Source organism: Astyanax mexicanus, chromosome 1 (genome assembly GCF_023375975.1).
Source record: "Astyanax mexicanus isolate ESR-SI-001 chromosome 1, AstMex3_surface, whole genome shotgun sequence".
Taxonomy (NCBI): domain Eukaryota; kingdom Metazoa; phylum Chordata; class Actinopteri; order Characiformes; family Acestrorhamphidae; genus Astyanax; species Astyanax mexicanus.
In genome coordinates this window covers 48,956,797-48,973,239 of record NC_064408.1, presented here as the reverse complement: position 1 = coordinate 48,973,239, position 16,443 = coordinate 48,956,797, and the positions used below count along the sequence as shown (strand labels likewise).

The 16,443-nt window shown below is 39.2% G+C and overlaps 1 protein-coding gene across 1 annotated transcript in view; it reads right to left on the bottom strand.

Annotated features, from left to right (window-relative positions):
- moxd1 (monooxygenase, DBH-like 1) overlaps positions 1 to 16,443 on the bottom strand; it is a 61,085-nt gene that overhangs the window by 36,302 nt on the left and 8,340 nt on the right. The window contains exons 2-4 of the mRNA XM_007233468.4: positions 9,884 to 10,030; positions 7,623 to 7,790; positions 7,338 to 7,421 (exon numbers count right to left, since the gene is read on the bottom strand). Of these exons, the coding sequence (XP_007233530.3) occupies positions 7,338 to 7,421; positions 7,623 to 7,790; positions 9,884 to 10,030 (399 nt within the window). The remainder of the gene's footprint in view (positions 1 to 7,337; positions 7,422 to 7,622; positions 7,791 to 9,883; positions 10,031 to 16,443) is intronic.

The window sequence follows — 16,443 nt, the reverse complement described above, 5'->3', positions numbered from 1 at the left end:
ACAGGTGTTAGCATGAAAAAAATATACAGATACACACTACGTATGCAAAAGAAATGGCAATACTTCACAAAGTGGTAAACAAGGAGGTGGGTTTATAGAGTTTTGGGTTGTTTAGTGGTCCAGTGATTTATATCTGGCAAACTATGGCATATCTCTGACTGGGCTGGTGACTAATGACTGACATCATACATTGGGGAATTATGGGAGTTGTAGTTAGTGGACATAATGAAGGAAGAGGAAAAACATGGGAGAGTGACACTTTTAATTTTTTTTTAAAACGCACTTTCAATTCATTAAACTAGAACTAACACTATTAGTCCAACACTATAGACCGTATACAGCAAGCGTGGATCAAAACCCCCGGAGAGGATGAACCAAAACGTTAGAGCCGCATCACAAACCAAAAACGAAACCAGAAGCCAGAAGCAGCATTCAACAAACCAGAAAATCACAGATACAAACTAGGCTAGACAAAAACTTAGTCAAAAATTCTAACACGGATCATACATGAAAAATACAGACAGTAGAAAGTAAACACTCAGTATATTGCTGATAAACAGGGAGAATACTTCACAACATACATGACAAACAGACGGGTTTATATACATGAGTAAATTACAAACACCTGAACACAATCTAAAACCCTGGAGATGACAAACGTGAAAGTGAGACAGGATTGGTTGAGTCCGGACACGTGACTCTTGGCAGAGACATGCTGGGGATTGTAGTTCTGGACCAGGGTTTGTCCATAGACAGGAATGAAAGAGTTACTGTTTAGAACTACAGGGTCTGTAGTAGGCATGACAATCAGAACCCAAATAGCCTTTGGTGCTCCATATAACATCACTTACACAGTATGGACCTTTTTAATGATAAAAAAATGCTTAAATGTTATTAATAATAATATACATTTTGTCAGTCCTGATGCTGTCAGTTTGCCTGCTAAAGACTCTGAACTGTTCTATTAGGACTCCACTTCCCAGCATGCACCCACATTGGACTTCCCTGACTTCACTCACTTCACTTCACTTCACTTCACATGACACTATAGTGTTCTCGCCCTCCAAATTACTATGTCTCTGTGGTGTAATCGGTTAGCGCGGTTGGCTGTTAGCTAAGAGCTGGGTGGTTTGAGCCAACCCAGGGACGTAGTGTTTCTATAATTTCCCCTCAGGGATCAATTAAGTGTCTGTCTGTCTGTCTAATTGGCTCCACCTGTCCTCCGTAGTATGTATACCCCTCTGTTTGCTCAGTTCAGTGCTGAGTATTGAATCTAAATTTCCTTGTATTTCTTCAAAGCGTTCTATTTCATTGCCTACTTCGTTACTGACCCTCCTTTTTTTTGTAGTTTTTCGTCTTTTGCCTATTTATTACCTGTTGCCAACGTTTTTTTTGTAATTTGGACCTTTCTTTTGCCTTCTCCCTTGTTTTGTTGAATTTTTAGTGTAGGACTACTTTGCCTGATGACTCTCTGATACTGACCTTGCCTGTCCCTCACACTCCTTTTAAGCCTAGTATCTACGAGACTGTCTGTTCCTGGTATGGCCTGAATTAGAACATTATTTGATTACTAGCCCAATACTGAATCGACAATAGTGTCAGTATCAGTCCTAGTGTTAATCATAAAACAGGAGTCTTACTTAACTAAAATATGTTTTATAAAATATAAAATAGTACAGTGGTCTTTAGGATTTAAATATATATTGTACATATGTGAGATATGTAGTAAAAAACTGCATACAGGCCATTTGAATTCCATATATAATGTTATAATGCTGTTAAACCCCTCTGCCGTAACAGCTTAAGTCATCAGAAACATCAAAAGCAGCCAGTTTTTCACAGCACTGAGGGAAGAAGTGTTTTCAAAGTTACAGCACATAAGCAGATGTCTTCACCAGCTCTCCAAGTATAAATTTAATGAGTACAAAACCCGAGGATGGAACGGTCCGAGGCTACAATGACCATATGATCTGAATATAGACCACGAGGGCACTGTGGCTGGGATTTTCCACTTCCAGCCAGTCGTCCATCCCACACATGCGTGGTGGACAGCAAATGGCAGGAAACACAGGAACACACATTCTCAGCATGCTGGAGTGCTACAGGACCAGCTGCAAGTCTTTGACTTATAAAGCTGTAGGGATCCAGCCTGCCTGCAGGGACTGCTGCTCTGCGGTTGGTCAGGGGGTCAGTGGGTTAGGTCAGTGTGGTTGGGTCACATCCCTGAATTCATAAATAACACATTTATATCCAGGCCACATGAGGTGGGTAGAAAATGGTCAGTAACAGTAGGATGTGCTTCTGTTCATATTTGTGTGGCTGTTCAAAATATTACTATAAAAATAATAATTTATATATTGGAACTGTGTATAGAATATTTCACTTAAGTATCATCTCTATAAAGTGCTTTAAAAAAATGATACAGTTAAACAACAACTTAAAAGTTATTTAATTAGATTAGCTACTGTAATGCTGATGTTTTCTCATGTAACTGTTACTGTTCATAAAAAATATTTACTAAATATTTATTTTAGTATTTGTTATTAATATTGTAAATAAATGAAAGAAAATAAGATTGAAAGTAAGTATCCAAAGCCTCCAAAGTGAGAGTGTGTGAGGGAGAGAGCGAGAGAGAGAGAGTGAGAGTGAGAGCGAGAGAGAGAGAGAAAAGGCAGGAAAGAATGAGAGAGAGAGTGAGGAAGTAAGAGTGGGAGAGCAAGAGTGGGAGAGAGTGAGGGAGAGTGTGACAGCGAGAGAGAGAGCAGGAGAGAGTGAGGGAGAGTGTGACAGCGAGAGAGAGAGCAGGAGAGAGTGAGGGAGAGTGTGACAGCGAGAGAGAGAGCAGGAGAGAGTGAGGGAGAGACTGAGGGAGAGAGCGAAAGAGCAGGAAAGAATGAGAGAGTGAGTGAGGAAGTGTGAGAGTGAGAGTGAGGGAGAGTGTAAGAGAGAGCAGGAGAGAGTGAGGAAGTGTGAGAGTGAGAGAGAGTGAGAAAGAGTGAGAGTGAGGGAGAGAGTGAGAGCAAGACAGAGTGAGAGCAAGAGTGAGAGAGAGAGCGAAAGAGCAGGAAAGAATGAGAGAGTGAGTGAGGAAGTGTGAGAGTGAGAGAGAGTAAGAAAGGGTGAGAGAGAGAGAGGGAGAGTGTAAGAGAGAGCAGGAGAGAGTGAGGAAGTGAGAAAGGGTGAGAGAGAGAGTGAGAGTGAGGGAGAGTGTAAGAGAGAGCAGGAGAGAGTGAGGAAGTGTGAGAGAGTGAGAGGGTGAGAGTGAGAAAGGGTGAGAGTGAGAGAGAGCGAGACAGAGAGAGAGAGAGAGTAAGAAAGGGTGAGAGAGAGGGAGAGTGTAAGAGAGAGCAGGAGAGAGTGAGGAAGTGAGAAAGGGTGAGAGAGAGAGTGAGAGTGAGGGAGAGTGTAAGAGAGAGCAGGAGAGAGTGAGGAAGTGAGAGAGAGAGTGAGAGGGTGAGAGTGAGAAAGGGTGAGAGTGAGGGAGAGATTGAGAGCAAGACAGAGAGTGAGAGCAAGAGTGAGAGAGAGAGCGAAAGAGCAGGAAAGAATGTGAGAGTGAGAGAGAGTAAGAAAGGGTGAGAGAGAGAGAGGGAGAGTGTAAGAGAGAGCAGGAGAGAGTGAGGAAGTGAGAAAGGGTGAGAGAGAGAGAGTGAGAGTGAGGGAGAGTGTAAGAGAGAGCAGGAGAGAGTGAGAGCAAGAGTGAGAGAGAGAGCGAAAGAGCAGGAAAGAATGAGAGAGTGAGTGAGGAAGTGTGAGAGAGAGTAAGAAAGGGTGAGAGAGAGAGGGAGAGTGTAAGAGAGCAGGAGAGAGTGTGAAAGTGAGTGAAAGTGAGTGAAAGTGAGTGAGAGTGAGGGAGAGTGTAAGAGAGAGCAGGAGAGAGTGAGGAAGTGAGAGAGAGAGTGAGAGGGTGAGAGTGAGAAAGGGTGAGAGTGAGGGAGAGATTGAGAGCAAGACAGAGAGTGAGAGCAAGAGTGAGAGAGAGAGCGAAAGAGCAGGAAAGAATGTGAGAGTGAGAGAGAGTAAGAAAGGGTGAGAGAGAGAGAGGGAGAGTGTAAGAGAGAGCAGGAGAGAGTGAGGAAGTGAGAAAGGGTGAGAGAGAGAGAGTGAGAGTGAGGGAGAGTGTAAGAGAGAGCAGGAGAGAGTGAGAGCAAGAGTGAGAGAGAGAGCGAAAGAGCAGGAAAGAATGAGAGAGTGAGTGAGGAAGTGTGAGAGAGAGTAAGAAAGGGTGAGAGAGAGAGGGAGAGTGTAAGAGAGCAGGAGAGAGTGTGAAAGTGAGTGAAAGTGAGTGAAAGTGAGTGAAAGTGAGTGAGAGTGAGTGAGAGTGAGTGAGAGTGAGTGAGAGTGAGGGAGAGAGTGAGGGAGAGAGAGAGAGAGAGAGAGAGAGAGAGAGAGAGAGAGAGAGAGAGAGCAGGAAAGAATGAGAGAGTGAGTGAGGAAGTGTGAGAGTGAGTGTAAGAGAGAGCAGGAGAGAGCAGGAGAGAGTGAGAGAGTGAGAAAGGGTGAGGGAGAGAGTGAGAGCGAGACAGAGAGTGAGAGAGGAAGTAAGAGTGAGAGTGAGGGAGAGTGTAAGAGAGAGAGCAGGAGAGAGTGAGGAAGTAAGAGTGAATGAGCAAGAGAGCAAGTGTGGGAGAGAGAGGGAGAGAGTAAGAAAGTAGGAGTGAGAGAGCGAGAGCAAGAAAGATCAAGAGAGAGAAAGCAAGAGAAAGGGACATTAGTCAATCTTGATGTCATACAGTTCAAACATCCACGTTTCACAATCAGAAAAAGGCCAGTAAAACAAGTAAAATAATCTCTAGTAAAAAAAAGTTTATATAATCTTCCTCTGCCAATTTTTGAGTCAACATTAAGAGTCTTGAGCAACTACTACAATAATGCCCATGATACATTTAGGTAGTGATACATTTTTATCATGTGTAGTAAGTAAAGGTATTCTTAATTCACTTATGTTAACTTTAAATTAGAAATGCATGAATAATAAGGCTTGATGTCATTGTTATCTAAGATCAAATGATGGCATTCATGTTATTAACTGTCAGCTAGTTCTAAAAAAATAATTTAAATGATAAAGTATTGCATATTTTCTATTGAAAATATCTGCATTTATTTTCCATCAGAAGTTAAATGTATCTAAGACAAATTGATTAGCAGGGATATCAGTAAATCCTACATACCCTACAAAACAGCCATACATTAGGGTTTTATAGGGTAAACAAGGTGCTAACATTAAACAATTCATTTACCCGAACGTTCATACAGATTCATCTTTCTCACCAAACACTCTCCCAGTAAAAGTCAGAACTGTGAAGTCTTTGTTCAGTCCTTTAACCGCTGAATATCCTGCACTTATGACCTCTCTAATAGTGCACTACTGTACTCTGTTCTAAGCCCATAGCTAAAGTGCTGTGTAATGAGAATGAATATAGCCATGGTTCTTCCATCATCCACCAACGCAAATCCCACACTATTTAAGACGAAGAAAGAACATACAACCTGTGCTTTTTTAAAATATATAAACACTGTTAAATACACAGTCCCATTCAGTCACGTCTGAAACACCAACACTGAAACTTTCATGTTTATGTCCTCTTTTAATTAGGAAGTTTTTAAAAGCTCAGTGTTTTTGGGAAAAGCTGCTTAATCATGGTGGAAACATGTAATTCAAGTGATGCATCATCCATAAATAGCAGCTTCAAAGAAGTTATAATAAGCAGGTGAGCTGCAAAACAGGCTGAAGTGGGAAAGACACAAAGAAAGATGTTTGGAGAATTTAACTTCTTTACTTAAAATAAACTAAAAACTAAAAATATGTGTAATAGGCATATCTGCTGATGCCAATATGATGTATACATATTTGTATACTGTAGAAAATTAGGATTACAATGTAGTTGAATATAAATTTAAGTGTAGTAATGTGAACAAAAAAACATGCTCATATTTTAGTTTTAAGATGCAGCATGATATAAACATTCTGCTTAAATAGCACATAAACCTTAAAGCTCCACTAGGTAGGATTGAGATTTTGTGCTCGTGGGCTCCCCCTACAGTTGCAGAGTGTAATAAATGTTTCAGGCGGATTAGTTTCTCTCTCATTTTCTGGCTTTCACAGACATATTCGGTCTCTTTCCAGCTTCTACCAGAGTGTCTGTATGTTAGTTTGTAAAGAATGAACCAGTAGTCCTTGTAGAACTGTTAGAACTAAAGGTCGGAAAGTAGGTCGCAGTTCTAGCGAGCGTTGGTCTGCTGGAGGTAGAGTCTGGGTCGCATCAGGAAGTGTTTTTTACAACACATTCTGCCATGCCGGTGTTCTGTCGAGTAATGCTACCCATCGATAAGTGCTTTCTAAAGACTAACTGCACATGCATTAACTTACATTTTTTACTTTTTATGTGGTTTTAAAATAATTGTTTTTCTAGTAATAGTTACCTTTACCCTGATACTGTGATTTAGGCTATCCAAAAATATTCCATGAACTTCTACTGGAAACATGATCAAATATTGTGCTTCTTTTGTATTTTTACCTTTAAAAATACACAAAAGGGTAGCACGGTTTGACAGGGTAGCACAACTCCACAGAACATCGGATCTCTTGGCTCGCCGTGTGGGTGTATACCTGACATTTTAAAATTCAAATGAAGCAACAGATGTAGTCAATCATAAGTTTAAGATTCTTCTTTTTTAATCAATCTCAGTGTGATCTATAGTTTTATTAATCTGTATTCCGCCTTTTCAGTTTCTCCTCCTTGTTTGAAAGGCAGCTGTTCTGTATGTGTGAGGCTCGTATGTGTGTGAAGTCGCAGTCCGCTGTTCCCTGATTGGCTGGACGCAGGGTGGCGGGTGGATTTATTTGAATAAAGTTGAGCTCTGCTGAACTTTTTTGCTGGGAGGCGGGGCTGTGCAACACAACCCAGCATGCATGCAGCAGCTCTCTCCACTGAAATTAATGTGTTTCTTTTTTGAGGGTCACACTAACACTAAAATCTGATTCTAAGCAGCAGGCCACAAAATATCGTTCTGCAGGCCACAAATGGGCCGTGAGCTACGAGACTCCAGCAGTAGACACTGATTTAATAGGTTTCTCTTAATAAGTATACACAAACTTGTACAACATAGGAGGTTTGCATAGACATTTTACCTGAACCCAGTTACAAAGCACTGTTAAAACGAGATATAACCATGGAATGGCTTTAAATCTGTCCATAACTTAACCTGTCAAGACATTAAACACTGCAGTATCTGTAATAACAGTTACTGCTAGTAGTAATAATAACCTGTCATGACCATGCTTGACAGCACATGACATGTTTAAGGTAGGATTACGTCGATTACGTCTTACTCACTCTGATGATATGATGCTTCTGCTGCACATCTGGCATTTTATACATCTGACACCAGTAGGTTGTGTCCTTGTCAGGCACTGGAACCTGTCTTAGGAGGAAAACAGATCACTTGAAATGAAGTTTTCAAAAGGCAAACCACCTTTGAAAAACATTAAAAAATTTAAAGGTTTTAATTTAAAACTTAATTTAATTTAGATTTAATTTAATTGCTAGCACCCCATCCATTTTGTGATGTTCTCCATCACTTTCTAACACATTATAGCCAATCTTATTCACATTACTCACGTTATTGTTGCGCAGGTCCATTGTAGCTATTCCAGCTGGAACATTTCTGCTGGTTCCTGGATTTAGAAACCGTAAACTCTTTCTTCCTCTGTTTATACCATGATACACTGGCCCTGACGGCCCGACGTCTTCACTGTGGAGCGCCCAGATCACCCGCATGGTACTGCCCTGGAGATAAACACAGTGTGGACTGTTACAGAATCGATGGCAGCAAGTTTTTAGACTGTAAACATTTTAATAAAAACCAGTGGGTTACATGTATTATCCTCACATACTTGTATTGAAAAACTGATGAAAACCTGCTAAGAGTCTAAGAGTCTAAGTACTAAACACAGGCTCTGACTTGACCTTGACATTAGATGATTGTATTAGTTAATTTAGCTGGTGTAGCTGAGCTGTGGGTATACTGTGTTAACTGTGGCATTTTAAAAGAAACTGTTTGTAACTACGAAAAAAAAATTAAAACCTGCTATAAAATAAATGACAGTGGAGTTCATCCAATCTTAAAAACTCCCATAATCACCTGTCATATTGCCTAACTGTTCATATGGTCTTAAATTACCTCCATTCGTACACAGTTTGTACTGTCCGACTATGGATTGGTGAACTCTAAACACTGTAGAGATGATTTTGTAACATTTTCCAGCCCGATGAGCATCAACATCTCTTTTTCTGAGGTCCTCAGAAATCTCCTTTGTTTCATTCCAAGATACATTTCCACAAACATGTTGTGAAGAGCAGACTCCGATAAATCTTTGTTTATTAAATAAAACAGGCCCCGCCCACTCACACCTGATTATCATCCCATTGGTTGAAAACACCTAACTTATGTAATAAATAATAATAAATAATTAACTGCTAATACTTTTCAGTCACTTTCAAATATATAATATTGGATCATATTCCTCAATAAATAAATGACCAAATATAATATTTTTTTCCCTAATTTGTTTAACTGGGTTCTCTTTATCTACTTTCAGAGAAAGTAGACTTTACTTGAATGAAAATCTGATGTTGTTTTAGGTCATATTCATGCAGAAATACAGAAAGTTCTAATAGGTTTGCAAAGCTTCAAGCACTCCTGTTCCTTGTATTATTATCTAACTTTTCCTGCTAGTAGCCCTGCTCATTAGACAAAAAAAAAACAACTAGAAATTAATCCCTTACTGCACTGCTTCTGTGATACTTACAGGACATTCTGTTTGAACCTTATAACCAGAAAACAAGATGCCAAATGCTTTGCTTTCTGATTGCAATAGCAGTATGTGTGAAACCAGAAACATGATGCTAAACTGTTCAGGCCAGCATTAATTAGGGTAAATGTAATCATTTTTTATATTCTTTTTATTCTCTTTCAGAGACACAGAGCATCTGTGATTGTAAGACTGTGGGTCGCTGAATTAACTTCTCATTAGAGTATTGCTGTTACCCATGACAGTAACTCATGGAACACTTGCTTTTTCAGCTGACAGGAAATACACCCCATTACTACATCCACGCATAAAATCGTACTGCACACCAATACTGTCATTATCAAACTGCCAAATGATGCTGTTCACTTAAAAAAAAAAAAAGCTTTACAATTGTTCCTAATTGTAATTAGGCTAAAGCTGAGCCAAATTACCAGTCTAATGAAGCCTTCAAATCTAGCAATAAAGCTTTAAATATTAGCTAATAATTATAATGAAGTAATAAAATCTTTAAAATTACTTCTAGCACTTAAACTCACCCTTACATATTCAATTAAAACATTCTTATTTATAGGCTTGTGTGAATTTGCAACAAGTATATTAACAATATACAGCTCTAGAAAAAAATTAAGCGACCACTTCAGTTTCTGAATCAGTTTCTCTTATTTTGCTATTTATAGGTATATGTTTGAGTAAAATGAACATTGTTTAAATGTTGTTTTATTATATAAACTCTCAAATAATGCAAAGAAAACAAGTTTATATTCATACAGTTTTAAGACATTTTTTAGAAATCAATATTTGGTGGAATATCCCTGGTTTTCAATCACTATTTTATGCATCTTGGCATGTTCTCCTCCACTAGTCTTACACACTGCTTTTGGATAACTTTATATCACTCCTGGTGCAAAAAATTCAAGCAGTTCAGTTTGGTTTAATGGCTTGTGATCATCCATCTTCATCTTGAAGATATTCCAGAGGTTTTCAATTTAGTAAAATCAAAAACTCATAATTTCTAAGTGGTCTTAGCTGTATATAGAAAGTGTGTTAAGCGGGCTGATTCTCACCCACCGTGATGGCTCTGTCGTTGGGGTCACAGGTCTCCAGGTCTCTGCTGAAGCCCAGCACAGTGTGTGTGTGGTTCTCTCGGCCATACAGCAGCCTGTAGTTCTGCACTGGGTCTTTATGGACCACCCTGCTGCTATCTGCATAATAGTCCTGCAGAAAAAGGAAAAGGGTTGGAATGAGTTGAAGCAGTTCAGGCATTTAAAAAATGTGCTGATCTTTTGGTGGAAGAACATAGTAAGCCGTCCCACAATTTTGTTGCTTCAGAACTTTTTCAATGAGTATTCTACACATCTAATTTTTAACATTAGTCCTGAAAAACCCTGAAAAATGTTGATCCACAATACACTTGTCTATATACTTGCATATCTAACATGTTATATGGGCCCTATTTGACTCCGAATTGTATGCTAACGGAGTTATGTTTAAATGAGGGCTTAATAATAATTAGTATTTTTACTGTTTTATTGTTTATGATAAACACGTCAAAAAGATGTAACGCCTTTAACAGCAAACTCAAGCTGCATTACATGTGTGTGCAGCAACAGAAGGAGCTCTTTAGGCTACAGACTGTGCTCTATGGTGTCACATCAATGTCAGAAGTCGAGGGCGCAAAAATACCAGGTGAAAAAAATTAATCTGCGTGTTTTAACATTTTGCGTGTGTAAATTAACTTCTCGTGAGCACAAATGTGAAACTAGCGAGCAAAAAAAGGGAGTCGTGAAGAAAATGTTGCTCTCGAGCTTAATTTTTTTCCTCTTCTGTGCTTTTTTCCTCGTGCGCTGTATGAATTACCTGCAGCAGCAGTTTGTGCTCGACTGAGTTTTTTGCTCTCGTGTTTTGAAAGGGGTGGTTTTCACAGTTTGGGGGCGGAGTCAGGGTCCCCTCCCTCAGCAAACGCTATTGGCTTATATCTCCGGGGTTTGTGACGGACCGCCTACCTCGACGAGGCGGAGGAGGGCGGGGGAAAAAAGGAAGGCAGGAGAGTTAGCTAACTGGCTATGCTAACCTCCAAACTGCCCGTTCTCCAGTGTGCTGGAGTTTAATGCCCGGGCTCTCGCCTGCTGTTCACCCAGAGAGCTAGTTGCTCTAGGCGCTAACCCAGCGGGTCACTCCGGGCAGTAAACCCGGGCAGACAGAGCGGGTCGCGCCGGAGAGCGGGTTGTTTGGATGTTAGCATAGCCAGTTAGCTAACTCTCCTGCTGTCCTTCTTTCCCCCGCCCTCCTCCGCCTCGTGGAGTTAGGCGGTCCGTCACGAACCCTGGAGATATCAGCCAATAGCTTTCGCTAAGGGAGTTAACCCTGGCCCCGCCCCCAAACTGTCAAAACCACCCCTTTCAAAACTCGAGCGCAATAAACTCAGTCGAGCACAAACTGCTGCTGCAGGTAATTCACGCAGGGCACGAGGAAAAAAAGCACCGAGAGGAGAAAAATGAAGCTCGAGAGCAACATTTTCCTCAGCACGCACACGATTTCCTTTTTTTGCTCGCTAGTTTCACATTTGTGCTCACGAGAAGTTAATTTACACACGCAAAATGTTAAAACACGCAGGTTAATTTTTTTCACCTGGTATTTTTGCGCACCCCACTTATATTTTTGCGCCCTCAATTTTTGACATTGATGTGACTCCATAGTGCTCACATAAAATAACTGGGCTGGAGGCCGAGTGAAATGGGATATGAGGTACAACAGTGAGTTAAAGATCCACAGTGAATGCACAGCAAACTACAGGACACCCTTTTAATTTCAGAAAAAAATATAGCAGTTTTAGGCACAGCTTAAAGTCTATAGCACCCTCTGTAAGGATACAGTACCTCACAAAAATGAGCACACCCCATACAGTTTCATAGGACAGCATTGAAGATAAGATGCTTTGATTCAATGTAAAGTAGTCAGTTTACAGCTTGTATAACAGTGACAATTTGCTGTGCCTTGTGTAAGTCACTAAAGCTTCATAGGTTGCCACTGGAATCCTCTTCCACGCATCAACTATTTTGGACTACCAGCAGATCCACACTTCTTAAATTGTAGCAATCAAGCCCTTGATTTGATAGAAAATTGCTTCCAAAAGTGGAATACTTTTGTTAGTATAACAGTATAGCACTCATTGAGTTTATGTATGAATGTATGCTAGTGCTGGGCGATATGGGAAAAATCATATATCACAATATGGGATTTTTTTATACCACAATAACGATATATATCATGATATAACACATTTGAGTATGTTTTCAGTTATATGACAAAAAAGCCAAATAATATCATTGCTTAATTTATTTCAAAGTGACATTAAACCCAACTTTCACAAATGAGAATTACTACCATTTAGTGCAGCAATATATATGTATCAATTGAAAACAGATGAGGTAGATGCAGTAGCTAATTTTTTCAAAATTATATGAGTATTTACATTGAGTTATTAAAATAAACTCAATTAACATTTATTAAAGTATCCGTCAAATAACGTAAAGCAGCTTCATGTCGCAAAACCACATTCTGAAGCTTTTTTTGCGAAGATTACTTTATTATCACTTATATAAACCGAGTTTATGCAAAGTGAACACGCCAATACATTTCATCGTAGCCTACTTCATATATTTGCATGAATAATTGATTAAATTACTGTAGAAACGATAGGGACGATAGAAGGTAAGTAGCAAGATAGACACTTTTCTATTGCCCCCACGATATTTATCGTCATTTCGCACAGCACTAATGTATGCTAAATGATATTGTATGTTGACTCCAAAATATTGCTGAATTCGTACAGCATGGCTCAGATTAATTGGTGAAATGCTAATCTCATCAGAATTTGTTTTTTTTCACACAGATTTACAGGATTAATTAAAACAGAAATGCCCTATATGTCCAAAGGTTTGTGAAAATTCATTTTAATGAATGTTTAAGTTAATTTATTCTGCACTCACTGCTGACACAGCTTGTGGTAAAGTACTGCCAATAGAATAGGACTCTCGGGAGTAGCTAAGCATAAATCTATTGTCACCATATCTAATGCCAGGCATGGTTAGAGTGGAATACAGCATCATGAAGTCCTATTACTTTGCATCTGTTCTCTATTAGGCAGGTGTTTTTCAGGATTGAACATGCAGTATATTCTTAATTCTAGTTTTTTTGTTGGCATCTAACTTAAAGATCATCTTAAGTAAAGTAGTCATTTAAAGGCTGAATGATAAATGATAATTCATTAAGGGCTCATTGGATTTTAGGCATGTCAAAACCAAAGCATTTTTGTTCCAGACTGTGGTAGACTATGGAAGTATGGAGAATGATCAAAGAATCATCTCTGTTATACCAAAACACTTTTGAGGAATGGTCCAAAAAGTCATGAACACCCTCCACAGTCTAGGCAAGGATATGTGAAAAATCCACTTCCAGAAACTCCAGGAGATGGAAAGCTTCTAATAAGACTGAGACAGAGAGTGCCAGCTGCGGTTTGTTCTGGAAGATCTAGAAGTCTTTTGGACTGAAACACAACAGAACACACACATAATCTGAAGCCTATTTTATTATTGTTTAAGGATGTTCTAAAATTGGAACAGTAGTCTGGTGCTAATATCTACATACTGTATATCACAGAGCACAAACTGAACTGCAGAAGGTGTGCATACTTTTACATGGATTAGCATTATAAAGATTTTTTTTTCCATTTATTATTATAGTATTAAGTTAGTTGTACGTACCCAAGCTGGTGGAACAACTACAAAGAGTCTACTTTTCACATATTTCTGAATATTATTACCAGTAAAGGTAAACTAATAAAATGATCCACAATTATATATTTTTTTAACTCTAAAAAATCAAAACTGACTAAACTTTAGTACTTTTCATGTGTGTGAAATGTCATGCTGTTACAATACAATCTTTACAAAACAAACTGTATTCAATATATATATATATATATTTTCTAAAATGAAGTTCCATAAATTATTATAAATGTCTGCATACTAAATTTTACAAGTACACAAACTTAAACTTTAACTTAAAGTTTTACTGATAAGAATGAAGAGTTTATTATATTTAAAACCTCATAATAGTTTTTAATGTACATTTTAAAATTCATACAATATAATTTTATATAAACTCTGCTTATGTTATAAATTTGTTACACTTAAACTCTAAATAAAACAAAAGAAACTTGCTCTTTTTTTGTTTGTTTGTTTAATTAGGTAATTTAGTATTGCGAGCCCTGCTTCCTATCACCATCAAGATAACCCAGGCTGGTAACTTTCTATAAAGACACTTTTTAATATCATTTATTCTTCATGAATTTGTTAACATCTCAAAATTGGAGGGAGAAATAAAAGCAATCTAGGGTCAAATACAATTTAGTTTGGTCTAAGCTGCTTAGTTTAGACAAGAAAGCAACGAAGACAGTATTTACAAGTTGGAGCTTCACCACTGGCATTGATATCATTTGCATCAGAACCCCAAAGTGCAGGAGTTCCATTTCTCAACAACAAAAGAGCTTTACTGTCCAAATTCTTTAAACCCCACTGCATACAGCAGATGTCTCATATTATTTGTGTAGGAGCACATCTGGTGTATACTTGTGTTCTACATGAATAGGAACAGGGTCCGTCTCAAGATGTGGAAGTAAACATCCACTTCCCCTGGCTATAAGACTCAGCATTAAAGGAATCATTTTTCAAACAGAGCTAAGTGCACCTTAAACATACAGGGTCCAACTGCACTAAATCGATGCCCTGTGTGCTTTGTTTCTTCAGAAAGTTTCAACTCTGCCCTGAAAAAAATAATGCTTCACATTTCCATGAGTTAAATATGTAGTCATACATAGATAAACCAGTTACACAATTTTTGACAAAATAAGAGCGGAGAAAAGCCTAAATATTTCATGTGTGTGATCACATTTTAAATCACTGCAGCTTCATGCTTCCCTGCTTAGAAGACTCTTCAATGTCATGATCATTAGCTGATGAGTAGAGACTAGTATTATGGTTGATACCAAAACTAATTTCAGAGGAATTTTAAAGCTTTGTTCACCTAAATCTGTGGTGGGAAAACATGGAAAAAGTACTTGGTTATGCCCCTCTAACAGAGAAGTGCCAAAGCAGTGTATAAAATGTTATGCTCTGCCCTATAAGAGCCATCACAATGGGATAGACTCTATTTAATGGTACAAAAAACAGTAATGGCACAAAGTATATAAAACATTTTTAAACATACAGTATCTCACAAAGGTAAGCACATCCCTTACATGTTTGTAAATGTATTTTTATATATATATATACAGTGAGTCCAAGAAGTGTTTGATCCCTTGCTGATTTTCTTCGTTGGCCCACTAATAAAGACATGATCATTCTATACTTTTAATGGTAGATGTATTCTTACATGGAGAGACAGAATATTAAAAAGAAAATCCAGAAAATAAATCTAAGGAATATATATTAATTGATTTGTATTTCATGGAGTGAAATAAGTATTTGATCCCTTAGTATTCATTAGCAGTTCTGGCTTTTACAGACCAGTTAGACACTCCCAATCAACTTGTTACCTGACCTGAAGCCACCTGTTCTCACTAACCACTTGTGTGAAAAACACCTGTCCACAGAATCAGACAGATCACACAGATTTCAAGTCTCCAACATGGGTAAAACCAAAGAGCTGTCACAGGACCTCAGAGTCAGAATTGTTGACCTTCACAAAGCTGGAATGGGCTACAAAAAGATTAGTAAGGTGTTGGATGTGAAAGTAACAACTATTGGTGCAATTATCAGAAAGTTTAAAGAGTATAACATGACAATCAACAGACCTCGGCCCGGTGCTCCAAAGAAGATTTCGCCTCGTGGGGTGGCAATGATGCTGAGAACGGTCAGAAATCGTCCTGCAACCACTCGGCAGGAGTTAGCAAATGACCTGAAGGCAGCTGGGACCCCAGTTTGCAAGGAAACAATTGGCAACACTTTGCGCAACAATGGATTCACATCCTGCAGTGCCCAAAAGGTACCCCTGCTGAAGAGAGCACATGTGGAGGCGCGCCTCAAGTATGCCAATGATCATTTGAAAGATGAACCAAGTTATTGGGAGAAGGTTTTGTGGTCAGACGAGACCAAAATTGAACTTTTTGGCCTCAACTCCACCCGCCATGTGTGGAGGAAGAAAAATGCTGCCTATGACCCCAAGAACACTGTGCCCACCGTCAAGCATGGAGGTGGAAGCATAATGTTTTGGGGGTGTTTCTCTGCCAAGGGTACAGGGCTGATTCACTGCATCACTGGGAAGATGGATGGAGCCATGTACCGCACAATCCTGAGGGACAACCTCCCCCCCTCTGCCAGGGATCTGAAAATGGGCCGTGGTTGGGTCTTCCAACATGATAACGACCCTAAACATACAGCAAAGGATTGGCTCAAGAAAAATCACATTAAGGTCATGGAGTGGCCCAGCCAGTCGCCAGACCTCAATCCGATCGAAAATCTATGGAGGGAGCTGAAGGTCAGAGTTGCCAAGCGACAGCCCACCAACCTTCATGATTTAGAGAGGATCTGCAAAGAAGAATGGGCCAAAATTCCCCCTGGTGTGTGTGC